The sequence below is a fragment of the Balaenoptera musculus genome, chromosome 2, assembly GCF_009873245.2.
Source record: "Balaenoptera musculus isolate JJ_BM4_2016_0621 chromosome 2, mBalMus1.pri.v3, whole genome shotgun sequence".
NCBI lineage: Eukaryota > Metazoa > Chordata > Mammalia > Artiodactyla > Balaenopteridae > Balaenoptera > Balaenoptera musculus.
The window spans coordinates 52,995,887-53,022,072 of record NC_045786.1 but is presented as its reverse complement, the minus strand read 5'-3'; the positions used below and the strand labels follow the sequence as shown (position 1 = coordinate 53,022,072).

Genomic DNA, 26,186 nt, shown 5'->3' with positions numbered 1-26,186 from the left:
CCTCTGGGCTTTCTATCCTGTTCCATTGATTTATATTTCTGTTTTTGTGCCAGTACCATACTGTTTTAATGATTGTAGGTTTGTAGTACAGTCTAAAGTCAGGAAGCCTGATTCCTCCAGCTCCGTTTTTCTTTCTCAAGATTGCTATGGCTATTCGGGGTCTTTTGTGTTTCCATGCAAATAGTAAAATTTTTTGTTAGAATTCTGTGAAAATGCCATTGGTAATTTGATAGGAATTGCACTGAATATGTAGATTTCTTTGGGTAGTATAATCATTTTCACAATATTGATTCTTCCAGTCCACAAACATGGTATATCTCTCCATCTGTTTGTATCATGTTTGATTTCTTTCATCAGTGTCTTATAGTTTCCTGTACACAGGTCTTTTGCCTCCTTAGGTATTTTATTCTTTTTGTTGCAATGGTAAGTGGGATTGTTTCCTTGATTTCTCTTTCTGATTTTTCATTGTTAGTGTATGGAAATGCAAGAGATTTCTGTGTATTAATTTTGTATCCTGAAACTTTACCAAATTCACTGATGAGCTCTAGTCGTTTTCTGGTGGCATCTTTAGGATTTTCTATGTAGAGTATCATGTCGGCTGCAAATAGTGACAGTTTTACTTCTCCTTTTCCAATTTGGATTCATTTCTTTTTCTTCTCTGATTGCTGTGGCTAGGACTTCCAAGCCTATGTTGAATAACAGTGGTAAGAGTGGACACCCTTGTCTTGTTCCTGGTCTTAGAGGACATGCTTTCAGTTTTTCACCATTGAGAATGATGTTTGCTGTGGGTTTGTCATATATGGCCTTTATTATGTTGAGTTAGGTTCCCTCTATGCCCACTTTCTGGAGTTTTTATCATAAATGGGTGTTGAATAATTTTGTCAAAAGCTTTTTCTACATCTATTGAGATGATCATATGATTTTTATTCTTCAATTTGTTAATATGGTGTATCACATTGGTTGATTTGTATATATTGAAGAATCTTTGCATCCCTGGGATAAACTCCACTTAATCATGGTGTATGATCCTTTTAATGTGTTTGCTAGTATTCTGTTGAGGATTTTTGGGTCTATGTTCATCAGTGATATTGACCTGTAATTTTCTTTTTTTGTATTATCTTTGTCTGGTTTTGGTATCAGGGTGATGGTGGCCTCGTAGAATGAGCTTGGGAGTCTTAATTCCTCTGCAACTTTTTGGAAGAGTTTGAGGAGGATAGGTGTTAGCTCTTCTCTAAATGTTTGATAGAATTCACCTGTGAAGCCCTCTGGTCCTGTACTTTTGTTTGTTGGAAGAGTTTTAATCACAGTTTCAATTTTATTACTTGTGATTGGTCTGTTCATATTTTCTATTTCTTCCTGGATCAGTCTTTGAAGGTTGTACCTTTCTAAGAACTTGTCAATTTCTTCCAGGTTGTCCATTCTATTGGCATATAGTTGCTTGTAGTAGTCTCTCATGATCCTTTGTGTTTCTGCAGTGTCAGTTGTAACTTCTCCTTTTTCATTTCTAGTTTTATTAACTTGAGTCTTCTCCCTTTTTTTCTTGATGAGTCTGGCTAAAAGTTTATCTATTTTGTTTATCTTCTCTAAGAACCAGCTTTCAGTTTCACTGATATTTGTTATTGCTTTCTTCATTTCTATTTCATTTATTTCTGCTTTGATTGTTATGATTTGTTTCCTTCTACTAAATTTGGGTTTTGTTTGTTCTTCTTTCTTTAGTTGCTTTAGGTGTGAGGTTAGGTTGTTTATTTGAGATTTTTCTTGTTTCTTGAGGTAAGACTATATTGCTATAAACTTCCCTCTTAGAACTGCTTTTGCTTCATCCCATAGATTTTGGGTTGTCTTGTTTTAGTTGTCATTTGTTTCTAGGTATTTTTTAATTTCCTCTTTGATTTCTCCAGCGATCTCTTGATTATTTAGTAGCGTATTGTTTAGCCTCCATGTGTTTCTGTTTTTTACATTTTTTTCCTGCATTTGATTTCTAATTTCATAGCGTTGTGGTCTGAAAAGATGCTTGATGTGATTTCAGTTTTCTTAAATTTACTGAGGCTTAATTTGTGACCTAAGATTTGATCTATCCTGAAGAATGTTCCATGTGCACTTGAAAGTGTATTCTGCTGCTTTCAGATGGAATGTCCTATAAATATCAATTAAGTCTATCTGGTTTAATGTTTTATTTAAGGTTTGTGTTTCCTTATTAATTTTCTTTTTTTAAAAAATTTAATTTTATTTATTTTTGTATGCAGCAGGTTCTTATTAGTTATCCATTTTATACATATTAGTGTATATATGTCAATCCCAATCTCCTAATTCATCACACCACTGCCTCCCCCCTTATTAATTTTCTGTTCATTGGTGTAAGTGGGGTGTTAAAGTCCCCTACTATTATTGTGTTACTGTCGATTTCCGCTTTTATGGCTGTTCGCATTTGCCTTATATATTGAGGTGCACCTATGTTGGGTACATATATATTTACAATTGTTACGTCTTCATCTGGGATGGATCCCTTGATCATTATGTAGTGTCCTTCTTTGTCTCTTGTAACAGTCTTTATTTTAAAGTCTATTTTGTTTGATATGAGTATTGCTACTCCAGCTTTCTTTTGATTTCCATTTGCATGGAATATCTTTCTCCATTCCCTCACTTTCAGTCTGTATGTAGCCATAGGTCTGAAGTCAGTCTCTTGTAGACAGCATATATACAGGTCTTGTATTTGTATCCATTCAGCCAGTCTACGTCTTTTGGTTGTAGCATTTAATCCATCTACATTTAAGGTAATTATTAATGTGTATGTTCCTACTGCCATTTTCTTAAATGTTTTGGGTTTGTTTTTGTAGGCCTTTTTTCTTCCCTTCCTCTTTTGTTCTCTTCACTTGTGTTTCTTGCCTAGAAAATTTCCTTTAGTATTTGTCATAAAGCTGGTTTGGTGGTGCTGAATTCTCTTAGCCTTTGTTTGTCTGTAAAGCTTTTGATTTCTCCGTTGAATCTGAATGAGAGCCTTGCTGGGTAGCGTATAGGTTTTTCCCTTTCATCACTTTAAATATGTCCTGCCACTCCCTTCTGGTCTGCAGAGCTTCTGCTGAAAAATCAGCTGATAACCTTATGGGGATTCCCTTGTATGTTATTTGTTGCTTTTCCCTTCTTGCTTTTAATACTTTGTATTTAATTTTTGTTAGTTTGATTAATATGTGTCTTGGTGTGTTCCTCCTAGGATTTATCCTGTATGGGATTGTCTATGCTTCCTGGACTTGCTTGACAATTTCCTTTCCCATGTTAGGGAAGTTTTCAACTATAATATCTTCAAATATTTTCTCAGGCCATTTCTCTTTCTCTTCTTCTTCTGGGACCCCTATAATTTGAATGTTGTTGTGCCAGAGGTTGTCCCAGAGGTCTCTGAGACTATCCTCATTTCTTTTCATTTTTTTTCTTTATTCTGTTCCATGGCAGAGATTTCCACCATTCTGTCTTCCAGGTCACTTATCTGTTCTCCTGCCTCCGTTATTCTGCTATTGATTCCTTCCAGTGTATTTTTCATTTCAGTTATTGTCTTGTTCATCTCTGTTTTTTTTTTGTTGTTGTTCTTTAGTTCTTCTAGGTCTTTGTTAAACTTTTCTTGTATATTCTCAATCTGTGCCTCCATTCTTTTTCCGAGTTCTTGGATTATCTTTATTATAATTACTCTGAATTATTTTTCAGATAGATTGCTTATCTCCTCTTAATTTAGTTGGTGTTCTAGGTTTTTATCTTGCTCCTTCATCTGTGACATATTTCTTTGTCATCTCATTTTGTTAAAAATATGTTGTGATCTCTTCTCTGCAGGCTGCAGGATTGTAGCTCCTCTTGCTTCTGGTGTCTTCTCCCTGGTGGGTGAGGTTGGTCCAGAGGCTTGTGCTGTTATCCCCTTGATAGGGGGTTTGATTTGTGTTGTGATCACAGCCTGCCCTGGATATTGAGCGGGGCTTCCCCTTTTCCCTGTGGTTGTCACTGCCCTCTCAGGGGCAGAGTCTGCTCCCTAGCTGTTGGGGTAGATGCCCCCAGATCTGTTTCTTAGCTTGGATTCTGATCTGCAGTGTGAGGTAGGTAGGATTGGAGCACTCCCACTGGGAGAGAATCTACTGTGTATTCCTCCTCTGGAGCTGTTCACCTGTGAATGTGCTCTGTTGTGTCCCCTTTTGCTCCTTGTGTGGGCTCACAAAGTATATTGTTGCTGGCACTGCTCTTGGTCCCACCTTAACTGTGGGTATGCCAGCAATTGGCCCTGGTGACTCTCAGGAATTGTTTTCACCTGGCCACCAGCACAGGTCCACTGAGGTCAGGTCCCAGGACTGCAGTAATCATGCACCTGGACCCTCTGTGGGAACAATGGAGGCAGCTCAGACTCTGCTCTGGCCCAACTGCCATGTGTATGTGCCCACAGAGCCCACAGCTGCTAAATCAGGACCCGTCCCAGCAGTAAGAGCATTTGTTGTCCTTTGGATATTTTGCAGGCACTGAATTTAGGAAGATGTCAGTGGAAGTGTACCTCCACAGTTCACACAGCCGAGAGGAGAGATTTCAGCTCTTCTTCATTAGTTACACAGCCCCTGGGGCTCAGCTGTGGTTTCTGTCCCTCTTCTGGGCGGATTTACTAGTGGGGAGACCTATCTGCACCCTCCCAGGACAGCGGGGTGGGTCCCTGCAACCACTGGCAGATTTCCTAGTAGTGAGAGGTTTCTGCACACTCCCAGCACAATGGGGCAGGTCCTGGCACCCACTGATGGATTTCCTAGTTGCGGAAGCTATTCATGCCCTCCCAGGACAGTGTGGGCAGGTCCTGGGGCTTGCTGGCAGAATTCCTAGTGGCTAGACCTGTCTGCGCCCTTCCGGGTCAGCAGGGGCAGGTCCTGAGACTCACTGGCAGTATTCCTTAGTGGGAGAAGCTGTCTGTGCACATCCAGGTTAGCAGGGGTGGGTCCTGTGACCCGCTGGCGGAATTCCTAGTGTCAGGAGCTGTCGGTGCCCTTCCAGGTCAGCAGGGGCAAGGCCTGGCATCTGCCTGCGGGTCTGAAAGAGTCAGCCAGTGCCCGCCTCTGTAGCCCAAGATGGCGGCAGCGACTTGTGCCTGCCTCCGGAGCTCCTGTAGGCAGTTTCCTGTTGCCTGGGAGTGCTCATAGGGAAAGAAGTTCTTATGGTGGCCCTTCCCTTCTCCTCGTGTGCCTCCCAGTAATGGTTCCTTGCCTCTCTGGCAGCCCCAGGCTTCTTCCTAGTACACCCTCAGTTGCCGCGGCCCGACCTCTTCAGGCTGTTTCTGCACCTAACCCTGGTCCTCTCTCTGGAACTGAGCTTAGGAGTCTGAGCTTCAACACCCAATGCCCAACCTCACTGACAGAGGAGTATCTCAGGTTGGAGAGTGCAGGGTGGCAGTGCCGACCCTCTGTGCAGTTTACTCTCTATTTTGCCTTTCACAAACCAGTTGCTGCTCTCCCCCTCTTAGGCTCTGAAACTCCCCCTTTCCAGTCAAATTTCTCCACTGGTGAGGAGCCTTCCCAAGGTGCAGCAACCTTTCCTCCTTCACAGCTCCCTCCCCAGGGTGCAGGCCCCATCCTGATTCCTTCTTTTTCTTTTTCCTTTTGTCTTACCCAGTTACATGGAGGTTTTTGTGTCATTTTGGATGTCTGAGGTCTTCTGTTGGCCCTCAGTAGCTGTTCTGTGTGAATCGTTCCACTTGTAGATGTATTTGCAATGTTTCTGTGGAGGGAGGTGAATTCTGCTTCCTACTCCTTGGCCATTTTGATCCCGACTCTGCATGGCTGCTTTTTGAATGACCTAATTTTCCAGAGTCTCATCCTAGCTTCTCCTTTGGGCCTCAGATGGTCTATTGTATATTTCCACTCAGAATCTCTTGCCTTAGATATCTGTGGGTCTGTAGACATGTTGAAGTCTTTATGAGTAGTACCTGCCTCTTTTCCTGTCTGCTTTCTGAGTTATGCAAAATAGAGATGAGCATCTTGCTTCAGTCCTTCAGGTATTCTCCAGACAGTTTAGAACAAATGTATATAATGCTTCATAAATAAGGTCTGTTCTGCTTCCTCCAGTGCCAGAGAACTGGTAACAGAGCTGTCACTTGCTCAAGATCAAAAGTGCCCCTGTACCAGGGAGGGGATGGGGAAATGGCAGGGGAAAATGCCACAAAACTTTCTTACTGTTTTGAATATAGCTTTTTCTTTATTTTGCATTTGGTTGGTTGCTATAAGCCTTGGAATATTTTCTAGAGCTCCTACAAAGTTGGTTCAGACAGCTTCTGCTTGTTTTTTGATGTTTCTGTGGAGAAATAAGAGTTTGGAGCTTCCTAGTCTGCCATTTTGCTGACATCACTCCCCAATAGAGAGCTTTAAAAGCAAGAGGAGGATGTTTATAAAGATAAGGCAGAAATTAATGAACAGAATTATGATATAAAATTAAAGGCTACCTCTTTAAAATATATATATAAAATAGATAAGTATTTCTTGATGCTACTGAACAGAATTATAAATGAAGAAGGGAATGTAACAATGTATTCTAGAAGGTAATGCATACATGCATGCTAATGAATTAGAATGTCTAGATAAAAAAGGATGTTTTCCTGAAAAACTTGAATTTTCAAGATTGATATAAGAAGAAAATCTAGAGAGACCTGTAAGTATAGCAGAAATTAAAGCCATGTGTGCCAGAGTGGAAAATGTCATTCAACAGCCTATTCAAAGTCCCATGCATCTACAAAATACATTTTATGTATAGTACAGTTGACCCTTGAACAAAATGGGTGTAAAACATACAGGTCCACTTACATGTGGATTTTTTTCAATAAATACATACTATAGTACTGCACGATCCACAGTTGGTTAAATTCACAGATACTGAACCAAGGATATGGAGGGACAACTGTAAAGTTATATGTGGATTTTTGACTTGTGGAAGGTCAGTGCCCCTAACCCCCCACATTTTTCAAGGGTCAACTGTATATGTCTATAGGTAAATTTTTAAAATACTTACAGGAATATCAACTCATTCTAGGAACAGATATTTACCATATGATATAATCTATTACAGAATATACAAAAACACAGAAAAAAGATCAAGAGAAATCTTCTTGATTCATATTATGTCAAAACACAAAGAGATTTAAAGATAGATATAATCTATTAATATATTTAATAGAATCTATATGATATATACCACAATTGTGTAAAAGGGCCCTACATTACCACCTCACCATTGCATAATTTACTAGTGAATTTCATTGAATTGGTTCATGGTTCTTGGAATCTTCAGCCAAGTTATGAGTGTTAATTCAAGTCAGAGTAATGAGAGAGAGGGAACTAACTTCAGGATAGATTTCTTAGTAGAGTTTCTAGCCATCATTACGGGAGACTAACATCTTTCAGCTGGGTCTCTAGGAAGAATGGTGGATGCTTCACACCTGGTGTGCAGGTGGCAGCATAGTGGAGACTGAATAGCACTTGGATGTTAGACTAGGAATGCAGGCAGATTTCCTGTGGACCACACACGGGCTCCATGGGAAAACAGAGGACCTGCAGATTTCTTGGATCCTCTATACTAGGGCTGCATGGATGGGCGGAGAAATGGAATGTGTCCATGAAGGATGGAGTCCTAGAGCTAAGGAAAGTGTTCCAAGGGACTCCATGGAGAAACATATCCTACTCTCCCACTCTTCACCCACTCAGCACTTCTCCCACTCTTCCCACTCAGCATCCCCAGTGCTGGTCAAGGGGCCACCTGGAGAGAGCTGCCTGACGGTGGAAGCTCTGAGTAGAGCCAATTCTGGATATCTTTGAGGTCCAGAGAGCATGAAGCCACCAGGAAATTGTACAGTTCAAGTAACACTTTTCTTACTTATTTTCCCTCCACCCACCAAAATAAACCTTCAAAACCAGAGGAGGTCATATGTAGGCCATCAAGATGGATTGGGAGGGGATAGAGGAGAAGCAGAAGCACAGAAGTGGAGAAGTCAACTACACTTCCTTTGCCATGATGAGCTTCCAGCCTAAAATAGGGTTGGCCTGTGGAAGGGAAAATATTAATTCTGTATCTGCATTTAATATTAGACGTTGAACTGAGAATTCCTGTGTAACATAAAAATGGAAAAAGACAACTATTAAAACACTGGCAGAAAACCATGCAATCTGCCCAAATTTTTACCCAAGGCAAAGAAATTTCATACCTCACTTAATAGTGTTTAGGGGGATAGTGGGGGACAAATAAGATTGCATTGACTATTGTGACCACCTAGAGGGGTGGGATAGGGAGGGTGGGAGGGAGGGAGATGCAAGAGGGAAGAGATATGGGAACATATGTATATGTATAACTGATTCACTTTGTTATAAAGCAGAAACTAACACACCATTGTAAAGCAACTATACTCCAATAAAGATGTTAAAAAAATAAAAGATTGCATTGACTAGATCACAAGGTATGTTGATTACCAATAAACTGGTTGTTGACAAATTTTTAAAAGAACAATTATAAATTAACCATGAGCAAAGCAAATTTAATAATTTCTTAAGAGTATTGCCCACCATGATAAAATAGGATTTATCTCAGGAATTCAAGGATAGATTACAGTAGGAAATTAATACATCATAGTTACAGGTTAAAAAAGGAAAACAACCGTATAAAGAGAGGTTGAATCAACAAAATCTATTTCTATTTCTGATATGTAAAAAAGCCGTCTAGGGTCAGTCATCTGATTTATAATTAGTTCCTGAATATAAACTCCATAAATTGGTGATATCTGTTATTCAACTCATGACACAGTTCCCAGAAAATGAGAGTATGTATGTATGTATGTATTTAAAGGAAGTAAAAGAATGAGTCACAACTACATTAAACTGAGAGTGCAAATCATCCTTCATGGTGGGGCACAAGAAGCACTCTTACTACAGTGAAGAACTAGGGGATGCTGTACACTGTTATCCCTACTGTTTTTCATTTCCTGTAAGTTGAAACCATTGCAATAAAACAGAAAAAAGAAATATGAATAAAACCAATAAAAATGAAAATTAAAAAATCATCATTATAAGCAATATGATTGTAAGACTAAAATCCTCAAGAGTATTAACTAAATTATTAGACATAGTAAGAGAATAGCCTGGCTGGATATGATAGTGGACAAATGCATAAACAAAGACAGCCATAAACAAATAGATCAATAGCTTCCCCACGTATCAATGAGAGCTAGAAAGATAATGTAAAAATATCCCATTCCTAATGGTACCACACTTATAAAAGACAGGAATAACCTTATCAAGAAATGAGCGGTTGTCTATGAAGAAAATGACAAAACTTTACTAAAAGCCATGACTGAAGGCATGCATGATTGCAGATATGTCACGGTTATGTAGGAAAGACTGAATATCATATAGCATTTGTTCTTCTCTTAAGTCATATTTTTCAGCAAAACTCCAACCAACATCTTACATAATATTTTTAGGAATTCGATAAAACAAATGTTTCTAAAGCTCATATGGAAGAATAAACTTATGTATTGGAATAAACAGCTAACCATCTGACAAGAAAAACACTGGACAGCTACCTTACATTGTACACCAAGATAAATTCTGATGGATTAAGAATCTAAATAGAAAATATGAAAATAAAGCACTATAGAAATAAGAATTGGAATTTAAACTTAATCCTGATACAATATTTTCTACCCAGCACTACTCTAGGTTTGGGGGAGGTAATAATAAACAAGAAACAGGTTCTTTTCTCAGAGAATTTATATACTGATGGTGGCCTCCCCACCATCATGGATGGGAACAGAGTCAATAAATTAAGAAATGCAATAAAATGACAAGATCGTGTCAGATCTGGATAAGTGCTATGACAAAAATAAAACAAGAAGGTGTAATAAAAAGGGAATAGGTGATCAGAGCAGGACCAGGTGAACTGTCTTCAATTACATAATTACACTGTGATGCTAAAAACATGAATATCTAGAAACAAAGTATTGCATCCAGCAAAGAGCATGTGCAAAGGCTCTAAAACAGAGACATCCTTGACTATTTCTTAAGAGCAGAAGGAAGGTACGCATACAAGAAGCATGGTGAGAGAGGAGAACAGTGGTAAACAGAGAGGGGTTAGAATTTCAGGAGGCAAATTCTCAAGTTGAGAGAGGATACCAATGGGAAGCTGACTCTTGAAATGCTCAGGGACTCACTTTCCACTTTGAGAGAAAAAGCAAAGTATGAGTAGCAGGTATGTGGAATAGTCTCTTTGTAAATAGCAAAATGAAGAAGTTACTGTGTTTTCAATTGAAGTATAAGGCAATATCATCAAATGAGAGTGAAGAGAGATGCCTGAAGTGAAGGTGTGAAAGAGCTCTTAAAAGTATGGGAAGAATGAACGTGACTGGGGAGAATAGAGGATTTTGTGAGCCTGAATTTAAAGTGAGACAGGTGATTTTCTCCAGCCTCAAGGGATGAAGTAAATAGGTTATTTACAGTAGCCTAAAAAATGATGAAGCCCAAAGCAGGTGTCACAACCCTGAAGCTAATATGTAATATATTGCTGTGGGAGTAAAAATTGGCATAATCCTTTTGGAAAGCAATTTATCAATATGTTTTTTACTTATGTAAAAGTAATTGGGAGGCAGTGACAAAACAAGAGTTTGGGAGTTAAGCACACCTGCACTCAAATCATGTGGGCCTTATTAACTCTGTGAGCTTACATCTTTTCTGGGGGAAAAAGGTGTTTGGCCAGAACCAACTTAAAAATAGAGTTTTGGAAAAAAGATGGCAGCCAAACCAATTAGATGACTTAATTTGAATCTTCTGAATGAAGTTCTAGGTTCATTTTAATATTGCGTCAACCGTTTAAGTATGGGAATGGCAACTTTAACAATTTCAAGCCATTTTTGACAGCAAGTGGGAATTTTACAAGATATTTTCCAACAAAGTTTGCAGTAACCTTCTCAAGCACGTTGTTTTGATGAAGATGACTCAACCTCAGACTTCCAAGTTCCTTTCGGAGCAAATCAAATACTATTTTGTGAACTCATTACCAATTCCTAGCATCAGAAAAAAGGTCCGAAGACACAAAATTCATGGCCTGAAGATCACATTACAAAGTATCCTTAGTGGTGCAGGTAAGATATTCAATGATATCAGGTGATTGGCTGACTTGAAAAAGAAAGATGGGAAGACAGGATAGGGACAGACAGCAGAAAATTTCAGCCTGGCACCAAAGGAAACAGAAAAGCTGTCATGGGAACAGGACCAACGCTTGTGAGCCTCTTAGGCAGCCAAGATCTCCCTAGTTCCTGAAAAGACTTGGCTGCCCAAAGGAAATTTTCAAAGAGCCCAAGTTTTATTTCAAGATGGTGTATATGCCCTATCAAGAGCATTTTCTTACAACACACGGTGACTTGGACCTGTACAAGAAGCTTGGTTCATTGTCTCATTCAGCCGAGCCCAAACAGGTAACATCAAGCTAGTGTTAGCCCAAGTTTCATACTCAGGAGCTGTAAGAATCATTGAAAAAAGAGTTCATGATTTAAACAACCTTTTATCACTATGTGAACATGATCCCTCTCCAGCATCTTTGTGAGCAGCCATCAACCACTTCTGCAGAGTCATCAGAGTAATGGATTAATGATTTCCCAGAATAAGTCTGAGATGATGTACAAACCTACATCATGGAGAGCTCATCCCCAGCCAGAGATCCTCATCTACTCTTGATAAAGCAAAAGCCACCATTGATCCTGTACTGAGATGGCTGGACATGCCTGGGAAAAGGAGCCCAGAAGAGCTAAATGGTGACTGACCTACCATTGTGGGCGACTGCAGGATACTTGGGGTGAAGGCCAATCCTAGTCTCCAGTGGTGAGAAGAATTTGACCATAAGGTCCCAAGGACACAGCCAGGTCAACTAGCATCTAAAGGATACAGCCAGTAGGAAAGTAATCTCTGTTGGGTTTAGCCATCATGAGCAATACCTTACAAGCAGGAGACTGACAACAACCCCAGTACTCCATGAACCTCCTTGGGGAGTTTAACACACTCAAGCTCTCAGCTACACCAGACCCCCTCCAGGCCCAGGCCCTGGTACCTATTTACCAAAAGGATACAATGTATCACTGAGGTTACTAACACTGTCCATCCTTGTCTTGCCCTGTCACCAACATGACCTAGCAAGTACAACAGTAAAACAAGAGCAGAGGGAAGGTAGGGTTTGGGGCCAAGGGGAGGGTGGAGGGTGGCACTCATACTTTGTTATCAAAAAACACAATACATACAGTGTGTGTGTGTGTATCTTGTGGAATATATATAAATGGTACTTCAGTTCACACAGAATGACATAGAATATGTATTTATATGAATTTAATAAAATTACCAGTATTTTGAAGCAGTAATGTGCTTTTCGTCCAAAAATTCAAATTCAAATTAATCTCTATAGCTATGTGTGTTTTTTTTTTAATCTGAAGGCAGAAATATCTAGAATAGCCGATTTCAAAAGGAATTCTGGTGGCACAGTGTAGCTGATAATCACATGTGGAATATGGTCTGTTATTTAGATTTCCTTTCTGACAGCTTGTCCAGGTCCAGATGGAAGAATTGTTTAAAAAATATGAGGTTCTTGGGACTTCCCTGGTGGTCCAGTGGTAAAGAATCTGCCTTCCAATGCAGGGAACGTGGGTACGACCCCTGGTCAGGGAACTAAGATCCCACACACCGTGGGGCAATTAAGCCCGCATACCATAACTACTGAACCTGAGTGCCTCAACTCGAGAACCCACATGGTACAAACTACAGAGCCCACGTGCTCTGAAGGCTGCACACCACAACTACAGAGCCCACACGCCCTGGAGCGCTTACACCACAACTAGAGAGTGAAAACCCGCATGCCACAACTAGACAGAAGCCCGTGCTGTGATGAAATATCCTGCATGCCACAACTAAGACCCCATGCAGCCAAAAAGAAAAAAAGAAAAAAGAAAAAAAATGAGGTTCTAAATAAAGATCTAAGGGGTACATTGAGACTACATTTGAATAAAAACAGCTACTGATTTAGAAATTCATTTACTGATTTAAGAGGCTGAGATGTATAATGAATGTAAATTTCATTAGAGAGATTCTTTTTTAGATTATTGTACAAAGTTTATTATTAAAAGTATCCCATAGCTTATTATTACATTATTATTTAACTTTTATATTAAAATTTACAGAGTATTAGCTAAATTATAAAGATACAGTTTTAATCTCTTGGTTTCTCTTATTCTTGCCTGTTTTATGGTGTGAAATCCAACACTTTCAAGTGGAGTTTGGAAATTTATTTCAGTTCTTTCATTCATATTGTATCATTTTGTCTGCTATGGTCCAAATGTTTAAGTCCCTCCCCAAATTCATATTTGAATATTTGAACCCAAATGTGGTGGTATTGGGAGATGAGGGCTTAGCTCATGAGGGTGGAACCCCATGAATGGGATTAATTAGTGTTCTAGTAAAAGAGACCCCACAGAGCTTCCACCATGTGAAGACACAGTGAGAAGGCACCTGCCATGAATGAGGGCGTAGACCCTCCATGGACAGTAAGTCTGCCGGCACCTTGATCTTGGACTCCCAGCCTCCAGAGTGTGAGAAATAAGTGTCTGCTGTGGGTTTTTGCTACAGTGGCCCAAGCGGACTCAGATGCTATCCTAACAGAATGAAAGCTCTTTGTTATAGACAAACTAACATACTCTAACTCTGGTGAGAAAATAAAGAATGTGAAGATAAAAAGGGAAAGAACCCAAATAGCAAGTTTTGTTTAAAAAGCCAAGAAGGCCTAGCCTAGTTTTTATTGCTATTTGCTTCCTTTTGCTTCACCCCCACTATGCACATGCACATACACACACAAACATACACACATTTCTAATCACTTTTTTGGGGTGGGTAGGTAAATGAAGGACATGACTCCTCATTTTATGCTCACATGGTCTCTGGATAATCTTTTGAACAACCAATTTTTGTACTTCTCAGAACTCCAGAACTTTTCAACCACATCTCTCACTTCCAGGCAAAAATACAAAATGCTGAAAACATCCCAAGGAAGCATCATCTAGACTTTTTTTAGAGTAACACCGTGGCTTAGTTGACACGTGCCACTTTTTTTCTCTTACAGTTAAAAAAGTCTGATTTTTGCTAAAATTCCAACTTTCATTCTATATGCTGCTGTTTTGAGGAAGTCACTTAACATTTTCCACTTAAGGCAATGTTAAATAATTCCCTTTACTCTTCCTGAAGCACTAAAAGTCACAGTGGTGTGTATTTAAGCTTACATTGTTATGATTACTCTTTAGAACTGTTGGAGTCTCAGTTAAAGATTCACAGCATTTTGAGATAAACCTTTTCTCCAAGATATCCACCTGCACCCCACTCCAGACTGTGAGCCCCTCCTGGAAGGCCTCTGGGCACTTTCAGGCCAGGAGATCAAGAAAGACCCAGACATACTTACTCTAAAACAAAACAAAACAAAACAAAAACCAGTGCTAAATCAACACAAGAGACAAAGATTGCTAAGGCTGCCATTCAGTGAAAGTCAAAATCACTAACCACCAGCAGTGGTGGAGCATCACGGGAAGGCCTAGTGGTTTCCAGTGTAACCAGGGAAGCCCAGGGCCTCCTTAGGGTTCCAAACAGCAGTCTGGTTTCCCAATTCATGTGCTTTCATTATGAGACCTGGTGAGAGATGATTCTCACCAGGAAGCCTCACATTTACTCATTCCCATAAATATTGGTGGCACCACCTCATAAAGCTCCATGGAGACTATACTGTATGTCGGCATAATTAGACATTTTTTTCAACTCTGCAAATGGCTTTGGGAAACTTCACTGAAAGCCTCTGAAGTACCAGGGTGATGATATTAATTACAGGCCTTTGTGGCTATGATATGGGAAATCCACCCCAAGAGAATATGTGTTCTTAGATATGGCAGCCCAATTATATCAATTCAATCCGAGGAGGCTGTTTTTCACTTGTTTGATGTCTATTTATAGTAACAGTAATGCCCCAAACCTTAGATTTATAAGATTTTTTTTCTGCAGAGCTCCAAGTGTTTCATGGGTGTCTCTTAACTTAATCTGAGGACATGGCCTCACTTACTGTAATCACCTCCAGTGAAAACTCAAGACCAATGCACCATGCAACCATGAGCCCAGCCCACAGGGCAGACAGACCTGAGCCCGTAGAGCACCGTCCCATCGGGGTGGAGGCGGATCATGCGGTTCTTCACTGTCACTCCATGCACAAATGACTTTTTGTCATTTAAGAAATATGTGTCAGGCACCCAGAGCTGGTCAGCCACTCGATTGTCCAGCGTGAGGTTGAGAGGGATCCCAGAATAGGCAAGCCTTTTATCTCTCCAGTATTGTTGAAAATACATGGTCAAGGTGTAATCCTGGGGAAAAAAAAAGAAAAGAAAAAAATGAGTTTGTGCTCAGCCGCAGGCCTGTTTCCTCCACAACTGGCCCAATTCAGGTTGGAATCCAGGAGAAATGGATGTTATTTTCAGATAGAGTTAGGAAGCAGTGGTTGCTTTCTTGTAAACACAAATACTAGTTTTAATAGGTGTACATCATGTCTATAAGTTCTCTGTTTTATTTAGGTAAGAAGCAGACTATACAAATTGGCATTTAAGAGATAACTTAGAAATAAAGGCCCCCAAAAAAGTCATCATAAAATCAGGGTGCTGGCAGAGAACCCGTGTGCTGGCCTAGGTCCTCCTCCTCCCACCAGGCAAACCTAGGCCTGAGCCGCCCATGACAGGCCAGGCCTGGCTACAAATTCTCTGCAGTTAGATTCCTCCTCTCCTTCTGCCCTCCACACAGCTGTAAATAGAAAACCTCTGGAATAGAAACACCAGTTGGAGACACCATGACCTGTGGGGGGGGGTCTCTACACCTCATGCATCACATTTTCCTTTCCTTCTAGGTTGCCATTCTACACTACACAGCCATTTCTACACTAACTGGGACATGTCATCACCTCTAGAGGATGACATCTAGAGAAAATGGGACTAAAACCGGATGTGGGAAGAGGGAGCCAGGGGCAATGCAGCCCCACAGGCTTGCCAACAAAATAAGAAGCAAAATAGGCAGATGACCCCATGTTTTTGTTTTGCAGAGAAGTTAGTGCAGTAAGAAAGTGGGAAAAAAGACAAATCAGAGGCTGAGCATGGAAATTCTATTTTAAAATTTCTGTTCTTTTTGGCAATCACTGTTCAAGTCTAGAACGATCAGGTCTAAAAATCTGGTCATAGTCACTGGACATCCTAAACCCTGTCGTGGAAGGATACAAGCTGAAAATCCAAAGGTGAGGCGGTAAACTCTTCAACCAGAGAAGGAGAAATCACTGTTGTTACAGGCAGGAGCGCCTGAGCTCATGCACTGGCAGAGCATGTCTGCAACACCCTTGCTTTGCAGGCAGTGAGAGGCGGGATGACAAATCAGCTAAAGAATCCATCCCAGACAGGCAGACTCTTCTTGCTGCCTCACAGGGTGGTTCTCAGAGCTTGCTAACCCAATAACACCCATCTGTTACTGATTGCAAGAGTGCTGGGCACAGGAGCCTCCAAAATGACAAAGTACACTTGTGCTCCTCTCCAGGTGCTGTCACGGACAAGGAAGTGACAAAACCAATACGTACTAAACAACTACAAACAAAAGAAGTTTTAAGCTATAGGGCCCATAAAAAATCAGAGAGAGAGGGAAGCAAAATATGCAAATAGCCTGGGGAGTCTATTGACATTTTATCTGCAACTTGAAAGAGAGGCAGCATTTGAGTGGATGAGAAGAAACGGGAATTTTTTCCTAGTCACCTACACGGCAGAGGTCTGTGCCTGGTATTAACTGTGTGAAACCCCCTACACACAAAAAAACCCCACCACCAATTAAAGATTCTCACAAAGCAGGTGGTATTGAAGATAGGCCTTGGTCAGCTAGACACGAGGTAGGGGCATGAAAAGTCATACAAAGACCGTTGTTTTTACTGAATTGCTGAGAAACCCCAAGGAGTGCAGTTTTGCTGGAACTTGGTGTGCAAGAGGAGGAAAGTAAAGAGTTGTGGGCAAGGCAGGACCCTGTGGCAGTGACCATAAAGTGGAAACACTCAAACACCAGCTCCAAAGCCAATGAACACTGAAGGTTTCCAAGTAGCAAGTGACATAACCGTGTGTATTGAACATGTCATTTATTTTCTGATTTCTCATGCTTTAATCTCTGGACCCTGGAGGGACTGCCTTCCCTCCCTCTAGCTCCTAGAGAGAGCAAACAACTCTGCCAAGCACTGAATTGTACTTTTCATATGCAAACCAACCACCCCAGAGCTCATACCCCGAGCTGCCTTCTTTATTAGGTTCTCACACTCCAGGCCAGTGCCTCATTCCATGTTCAGGTACCAGGCAACTAAGAATAGACTAGGTCCCAGGGCCTACTTTAATTATTCAAACTAGCCAATCCTAAGCCTGCTTACCCAGCCTGGCCATGCCCATTCTTTCCATGGAAGCTACAATAAAGGCTCACTCTCTGTGACCTGCCCTGGTGCTTCCCCAGGCATCCCCTCCACCATGGCATGGCATGCCCCCTTCTCCTGGGGTCTGTGGGTGACAAACTCTCTTTTCAATGACAGCTGTCTCCTGATATGTTGGCCTTGCCATACCTGAATAGTAATAAGACTATGTTTTAAACTCAAAGCTGTAGGTGAGGAAGATCAGTTTTGCAATGGTGAGTTCAATGGGTAAGACAGATGATGAGCAAAGGCCTCAATGAGTGGGAGAGCTTGTTGATAGGTGATGAGGGAGGACAGAGAAAAGGGGTGCTGGTTAGGAAGTCACAGATAGTAGGCTTGATGTAGACCCTTGGGATGCAAACGGCCTGTAAAGTTCACAATCATGCCCCCCACATTACCATTAACTTAAGTTAATGTAGGTGATGCATTTTAACTGAAACATGCAAAGTTTTGGTGGCATAACAAGACAGAGATAAATTAGCAGGAGCAGCTAAAGAATTTTCAATTTAAATATAACCCTCCAAATTGCATTCTTATTGAAATAGAAGAGTTTCATCTTTCTCTCCTGGTTTCTAAGCTCTCATCCTACGCCTGAGTTGTGAAGTCTAGCACTGCTCTCCCATCTCCCTTCCAGCTGGCATTCACATGGGCTGCCATGAGGGTGGAGGCACTGCCATGTGTCAGTTGGCCCTAGGAACCCAGTTGTCATTCACAGTCTGCAAGCTCAGGATCAGGTTCTAATTTTGGATTCTGCTGCTCTCCACAGCATCAGCAGCACCTCTCAGTGTTGGTCTTGGGTGTTCGCTGAGTGACTTGAGTGGACTGCGGTAGGGGAGAGCTTAGGTAACAGAGGGAGAAAAAGTAGTAGTACTTAAACCCAAATCTGCTGCATGGGCTGTGCCTCGGAAAGCAAGGGCATCATGAAATCAGTGGGACACTAGTCAATATCCCACTTTGTTCTCCTGCAGAGAAAGAAGAGGCAGATGAAGGAAAGGTGACTCTACAGGAACAAGCCCCCTCTGCTCTCTTGTGCAGTTGGGGGGCAGCTAATGGGAGACTGTGCCACTGGGGGGCCACGGCGCTGACTCCTGGGAGGGGTGGTGAGGAGCATCACACACACTACCAGAAGCAGCTAACGTGGGCTGGCAGCAAGTGCCAGGCCTCATGCTATATCATCTTATTTAAATACAAGGCAGAGATTACTGCTGTTCTCATTACCATCCCAATCAATGAAGAAAGAAAAATTTAGAGAGCTCAAACAATTTGCCTCCCCACCCCCCATCCCATTAAACACAAGTAACTGGGGGATGTGGGGTCTGAAGTTGAGGCCGCCTCCCTCCGGGAGCAGTTCTCAGCCTCACAGCTCTAGGGTGAGGTTCTATGCAGCCAAATAAACCAGCCTGGTGGGCAAGGTCTGCAAAGATGCCCCTGAGAGTGGATGATGCAGCCACATACAGTAACATATTTTTGAAGAGGAGTAATAAGAAATATGGCACCACCAAAGCCCCTCATCCTTGCAGACACTGAGCACAGCTACTCTGTAGACAGATGCCTTGTGAAGGTCTGTTTCCTCCAAGGAGTCCCAGACAAATTGCTGGTTTCCAGGTTTGGAGTGATGTGGCGGGGACCAAGGAACACAGCCATGAAGAGATGCAATCTGTATGGATTGGAGAGTCTGCCAGGGTTGGATTTGAGTCAGTCCTCAGAAAAAGAAGAGACCTTGAGACTGTAAAAGTTCCAGGAATCCACAGAGATCCAGATGGCAGTGGACTAGGGGTAGAAAGCAGGAATCCTGGACTCCTCAGGGAACATAAGGTAGAAGTGGGGAAGTAAGCTTTTGGTCTTTGACCTTAGCACTGGAGGTGGACTCAGGTGCCATCTGCATGAAAACTTTCTGGTATGAAAAGCAGCAGAGAGATGAGACAGGGCTGCGAGTGGTGGAGCCTCTAAAATAACAGCCAGGCAGAGGCCCTGTGCTGCTGGAGCTCATGCTGGGGCACTAGACACCAAGATGAGACAGACGGGGTGCTGCTCACAGAATCAGCCACCACACCACCCAGTGCTGGTGAGCCCCAGGATAGCACAAAGGGAAGAGGCAAAGAAGGGCGTGGCCCCATAGGGCCATCTTGAGCCTTCCTTGCCATCTTCCTTGGGCGTCATCCCCAAACATGGTGCAGCTGAGGGAGACTCGACAGGGAAAGAAAGGGGACACGGCAGAGAACCTGAAGTGGCATTTCTCAAAGAAAGGGCTTTCGGGGGCTCCAAGGGTCATGGGGATTAGAGCCAGGCAGCACTGGTTTGATGGCGATGGTGAGCATCTCCATTCCTGGGCCTTTGTTGAGCTTACTGTGTCCCTTTCATCTTTTCTGCTCTGTGGCGTGATCCACCTGGGTACAGGGAGGAGTCTGCAGGTCCACGGCACGGTGAAAGGGACACCAGGTTGAGAGGAACTCGTGCTTGTCTCCTCCTTCCCCACCTCCACCCTTTGCAGGGAGACTGCAGCTCCAGGAGAGACAGTGGGGAGGAGCAGGGAGTATGGAGGAGAGGCATGGGGGAAGTGGGAGTCTGGGAGGAATGGGCAGGAGGGGGTAGTGGGCATTGGGAGCAGTGGGTGCTGGGGACCAGCAGGCCCCTCTCTGGTGCCAGGGGCTTACTTAGATTCGCACACACAAAGAAGACACAGTGGTCTCCATGCACTGATTCTTGGCTGTGGCACACCCAGCCATATCAGCACATCTAGACAGAGCATGTTGGCAGAAGAAAGAGCAGGTACCGGCCCAGAGATCAGGGTTTACAGAAACAGCAGCTGCCAGTAGGGCTGCAGTAACAGGGCCCTGTGTCCCAGAGAAGCAGAATCTCCTCTTTTGCAGGTGGGACCCCCATAACCTACACTCTGCACACCACCCCCACATTCTTCAGACCTGCTGCAGAATCTAGCGCACAAAGCTCCTTTGGTTATAATCTGATATCATTTGATTTTAGAAGACCATGCTTTGGGTGAGGGTTGAGATTTGTAGTACTTCAAGCATTTATAAAATACCCTCCTATAAATTAATTAATTGACATACTGGTTGTGTGTGCACGAATACTGACTCACACCCACTGTGTTAGCAGATGTGTCAACAGCCCTGGGCACCCTGAGAACACCCGGCTTCCGGTTTAGGTGCAGATCCAACCATGGAATGGGGCTGGCACCAGGTACTTGGGAGGCCTTGAGTAAAAGTGTTGATTTCCTAGGAGATGGGATTCACTGGAGAGCTGTCAGGCAGTGAGAGGGAAAATGGAAGCGTATCCTCATCCAGAATTCTCCAGGCCACTGAGAACTGGGACTTTCTGGTGTATAATGCATAAACGTGAGTTATTCAGTTAGAATTGGTTTGAACTAAGATAGTTCATCAAAATCATTAGGTAAGATAAAATGCCTGGAACACCTCTTTCTCTCTCTCTCTCTCTCTCTGTATTATAAAAAGCTTATGATGAACTTGGAATCAGCATGAAGAAATATTCAGGAATTGTATTCAAAACAAAGAATCTTTCTTAAAAAGAATCTCACAAACAAAAGCATTCAATTAAAGGGCCATTTATTCCTGGGGCTTCTCTTAGGGATGGTAAAGCTCTTTGATAACTAAATGAACTCAGGGCCCTCTCCACTCTCTCTCTCTGTTTACATGTGTATCAAATCAAACAGCATGAAACCCTGAAGTCCAGCTAGGCCTGTCCCTGAAGGCTTTACACTGCCTTCACAAAGGGACAGCAAATACTAGTAGGTGGGGTTCCATAAGCTTGAAAATCATTTGTTTAGAATTTGTGTCATATTTTCTCATTGAAAAAACATGACACAAGGGTTGCTAGGTTTTACGCCAGATTACAAAATTCCATTTCATGCAAAAGTCAGACGCCACAGTTTCTGTGTAAGACACCAGCCCAGCCCAGGGTCCCGTGGTTGGGAGCAAGTGGGCTGAGGTAGCAGAGGATGGGGCAGGGAGAGGCGAGGGGCAGGCAGGAAGTCTGAGGGGGCTGGGAACAGGTATTCAGGGGCCAAGCATTTATGCATAGGTGACTGTCCTTTTAATATATCCTGAGAATATATGAACAGCAGTGGTAACAACAAATAACAACAAAATAAAACCTTTAGGTGTATAACTCAAGTAGCTCAAATAAATTTCAATAAGAGATAAACAATAACGTTTCTTCTTGCTTGTGGAAATTTGTTGGTATTTATCGCATTAAAATGACAAGAATACATATTCGAAAGTGGAAACACTGCTCATTATTCTGCAATTAGGTAATTGACTAGATTTCCTCAGCACAGGAAATGAAAAAATTTACTAACCCTGAGAAAGAAATGCAATCTCCAAGCCAAATTTAAATATTTAACTGCAGCTGTGAAAGCCACAGGACACCTGCATTTGCTTCTGGTTCAGCAAGTTTACGAGACAAAAACTCACAGGTAAGTTGTTCTCAGGTCAGGGAGGACAGAAAATTATTTTGAGAGGCTTATATAAGCCCTGGATGGTGGAGGCTTCCTTTGCAGGCATTTCTGCAACTAAAATTAGGCTGAGGGAATCTTGGCACTTCTGTTAACAAGATTTATTTAGAAAATCCTAATCCATTCCTTTTAATGGCCTAAAAATGAGTATCCAACACTGCATCCATCTCCCCTCCTACAACAGACTTCGCTGGTACCTAGGTTTCCATTTGTTGAATCCATATGGTTGGAACCCAGCAGAACCCTGCAGGCCACCCCCCTGCCGCACCAAGAACAAAGGCCCCTCCATGTACCCTGCCTTTTGTTTGTAGAAAAACGTACATCTCCCAGGCCTCCCTGAGTCACAAAAGAGCAGGCTCAAGCAGTTAATGATCAAGACAATAGAGTCACAGAATCCTTCAGTTTCTGATACACATTCCTGAGTCGTTGTACAGATACTATAACTGCCACCAGAGGGAACAAGCTAACTGCGTGATGACCAGACTGTAGCTATGACATAAGCTGCTCCATCTTGAGCAGTACTAAATCTATGGCTAGCACAATTCCAAGAATTGGCCTTAAGAGAATGGGATTAACATTATTGCTCATAATAATCTATATCTTTGTGGGCATCAAAATATTATAGCTTGTTCTGCCCATATATGTAAGCAGGCAACTAAAATTGTCAGTAAAGAGATTGTACAGACCCGTGTCTCGACATCCTCCACTCTAAGAATATAGCACCCTATGTCAGCATGAAGAAGTTACAGAAGGCAGACCTTCATCCCTAATCCCATAGAAATGGAATGATGTCTGACAAGTGTAAGCAGCTCTTTTGCTCCTTTCCTGTTTGCCCATTTCTGTTTCCCTCAGGCCTTAATTATAAAAATGAGATCACTAGGTAACATTTAACCTAACTCCTGATTTTGCTCTATTGAAGGTACACAATGCCTTGCCTAATCTGTTGATTACTTTCCTGGATTAAATGAAGTAAGAATGAAGAACTAAGTAATTAAAGAATGACTGACTCTTTACGCCCAGCTTCCCCCTTAGCAAATTTGCAGGCGGACCACGTGGGCAAGACAGCTTCCACAGGAAAATCAGAGGTCAGCAGCTCTGCACACAGTGGAAAAATGATGAAGAATCTGACCTCCTAATTTAATGATTAACTGTTATTGTTTCCCCTTTTTACCTTTAAAAATTGTCATGACTGAGCAGAATGTTTGGAGTTGGTCTCAGAACATGAGTCCACCTTCTCCCCAGATTGCTGGCTTTTCTGATTAAAGCAACTTTCCTTTCTACCAACACTTGCCTCTCAATTATTGGCTTTTGAGTGGCGACCATCCGAACCTGAGTTTGGTAACATGGTGATCTATGAGAATAAAGCAGGACCACCTCCTTCTGATCCCCTCTCCTCCTCCCTCCCTCTGCCTCAAGCCTTCACTGAGTATCTACTACAGGCCAAGAACCTTGCTGGGTGCTATGGACCCAGAGATGAGGAGGATATCATTTGTACCTTTAAGTAGCTCACATTCTGGTGGGGTATTCATCAAATCAAATCAAGTAAAACTAAAGTGATTAAGAGAAGGCGCTTTGCACTCAAACATGCCCAAATCTCAAGTCTACCTCCTGTTGGCTGGGCAAAGGTGGGTGAGCCTTTTCACTATAAGCCCATTTACCCATCTGGGAAGTCTGCCTGTCACACACTCTGAAGTGATTAGCATCACAGAGGGCACACATGAGGAGCCAAGAAATGTACAACAATGCAAAAGAAGTGTATATTTAAGGAATATCTACTAAGTCTGTAGCTGGCAAGGGAGGAAGCTGGTGTGCAAATGCAGAGGAAGATTGCTGAGGTTTTCTGGTCTTCATATAGCTATTATACCTGCCGAAGGCTCATAGTCTGTAATTTTTATTCATCCACTTAAATGTTAAATATATTTAGAATATGAACTAGTTACCTCTGTATGAAATCTGGATGGGCTGCTGAAAATAGTTACAAGTTCCCCAGTCCTCTATAGCCATCTGAAAAACTGGCATAGGACATCAATTATTTTGAAAATTTGCCTTTCTTTTCATGTATGAAAAGATACCATAGCTATTTTTCTGGAGTCCAGTAAGTTTGAAATGCAAAATGATTATACTGACCTACATTCAAAGGACAAAAAACTATGTAGTATCAGAAAAAATCGAGAATTCAACCTAAACCAATGAGAACCAGGAAAATTTAAGAGAGATGCCCTTGGCTAAATAAATCTCCAGCAGGGGCTAGTTTGCAAGAGGTGGTGCAGCAGGACACTTTAGACCACCGGGTCAGCTTCTTGCCCTGTGCCTTACCTGGAAAAGTTACCTAATCGCTCTGAGCCTCAGCAACCTCATGTGGAAAAATGAAACTAAAAATGCTCATTTTACAAAAGTGCTCTAACAATTAATTGAGCTAACAAATCTTAACACAGTGCTTGACTCATAATAGGCATTTGGAAAATTATACATTCTCTTCCCTCATCCTAGAGCAGCACCAGTCATCCTCCCAAAAGTCCCCCAGCACCTGATGAAAAAGGATCCTCTTTATCAGGTGGGCCCCCAGCCCAATGCTCCATGCCAAGTACACGCCAAACTCTAAAAAAAAAAAAAAAAAAAAAAGAAACCTACTGTTCTCTATTATCCCAAGATGCCTGAAAGACTCAGCCTAATACTTTGGTGTAGCATTCTCAGCACCACCTGAAGCAGTCCTCACTCTTTGCTTCTAAAATCCCAAGTTCCATCTTCTACTCAGTATCCAAATGCAAAAGATGCAAGATTGTTTTCTGAAATGTATCAGGTTACTAGATTTTCCATAAAACATTTTTTCTGCTGTGAAATATGTTGAAATTACAAATTTAAATTAAACACAAATTTGTAAAACAGCTACAGCACTAACAAAAATACCAAACCAGTCACCCTGCCAGGCCTGATCTGCTGTGGCTAATCTGACCTTCAGGTACTCCAGGGCTTACCTCCCACCTACCCGTCCCCATTTTATGATCAATTGACCCCTCTGTATACAAAGAGCATTTCACTAAGTGCCCCTGCACAGCCCCCTTTAACTGTAAAATTGATTCTCCCAAACTGAGCATCAAGGAACCAGCAGCAAGAAGCATCTCCTATTCTTAACTCCAGCCTCCAGGTTTTTGTTCCTCCATCAGTGTCTCTGGCCTATTTCACTTTCCTGAGATGTCCATGTATGGATCCAGCGCCTTCTGAATCTTTCCATCCAGATGCCCCACATGTAAACCAAGTTCAATGTGTCTAAAATTAACTCATTACCTTTCTACCCCAAATCTGTTCCCCATTCTCTGCTAGCATCTACCCACTTTCTGAACCAAACCAAAAACAGGCTATATACTAACCTTTTCTTTCTTTCACATCTGAAATCCAGCATTCATTCAGTCACTGGGTTCTGTTGACCCTATTTCCTAAATACCTTCCACATCTAGAACTGGATCATGAGTCAGCAGCAGCAGTAGGAGGGTGGGCAGTGTTTCCACTAGTGTCCCCATGACAATGGATTAGAGATGAGCTCCTGGACTCCCAAACTGCACCTCAGAAGAATGCTTACCTATGGTGTCTGGAGTAGGTTGAGTCCAACACCAGACCTCAGATATATTATGGGTTAAACAGAAGAATATACAAGATGACCAAATGTCTCACACTCCATATGGGAACAGATGTTCTAACTCAGCACAAATATTGTATGAATGAGCTTTTGGAATGTATTATAAACTGGGGAGAAGTCATTTCATATTCTGCTTTATTTTAAATGAGTATTTATCTGAATAATATTCATTAAAGACACCAAACTGTTCAGGAAATTTTATATATATATACACATACATATATTTACACACACATATATATATATATAGTCTGCAACATGTGTGTGTGTGCATAATCAGATACATAGTTTTATTTTCCAGCAACTATCTTTGATTAATAGGTTTCCAAGGAGGATGCAATGACTCAAATATGTCATTTATGCAAAGGTGCTCCAAGAACTGGCTGTGAGAAACAGCCATATTGCTTGTGCAAGCTGCCTTCAAAACCTTTATATCTGAAAGATACTCAAACTGGGAGAATATTACACCTGGAGATGTGAGTGATTTGTCCACGTTCTGGTTGTGTGGCATTTCTCAAGCCTCTGTGCTCTTCCCTTGCTTGA

At 41.8% G+C, this 26,186-nt stretch overlaps 1 protein-coding gene across 1 annotated transcript in view; it reads right to left on the bottom strand.

Moving 5' to 3' along the window:
* Positions 1 to 26,186, bottom strand: part of GABRB3 (gamma-aminobutyric acid type A receptor subunit beta3) — a 224,800-nt gene that overhangs the window by 59,722 nt on the left and 138,892 nt on the right. Inside the window, exon 4 of the mRNA XM_036839378.1 lies at positions 15,192 to 15,412. Within this exon, the coding sequence (XP_036695273.1) occupies positions 15,192 to 15,412 (221 nt within the window). The remainder of the gene's footprint in view (positions 1 to 15,191; positions 15,413 to 26,186) is intronic.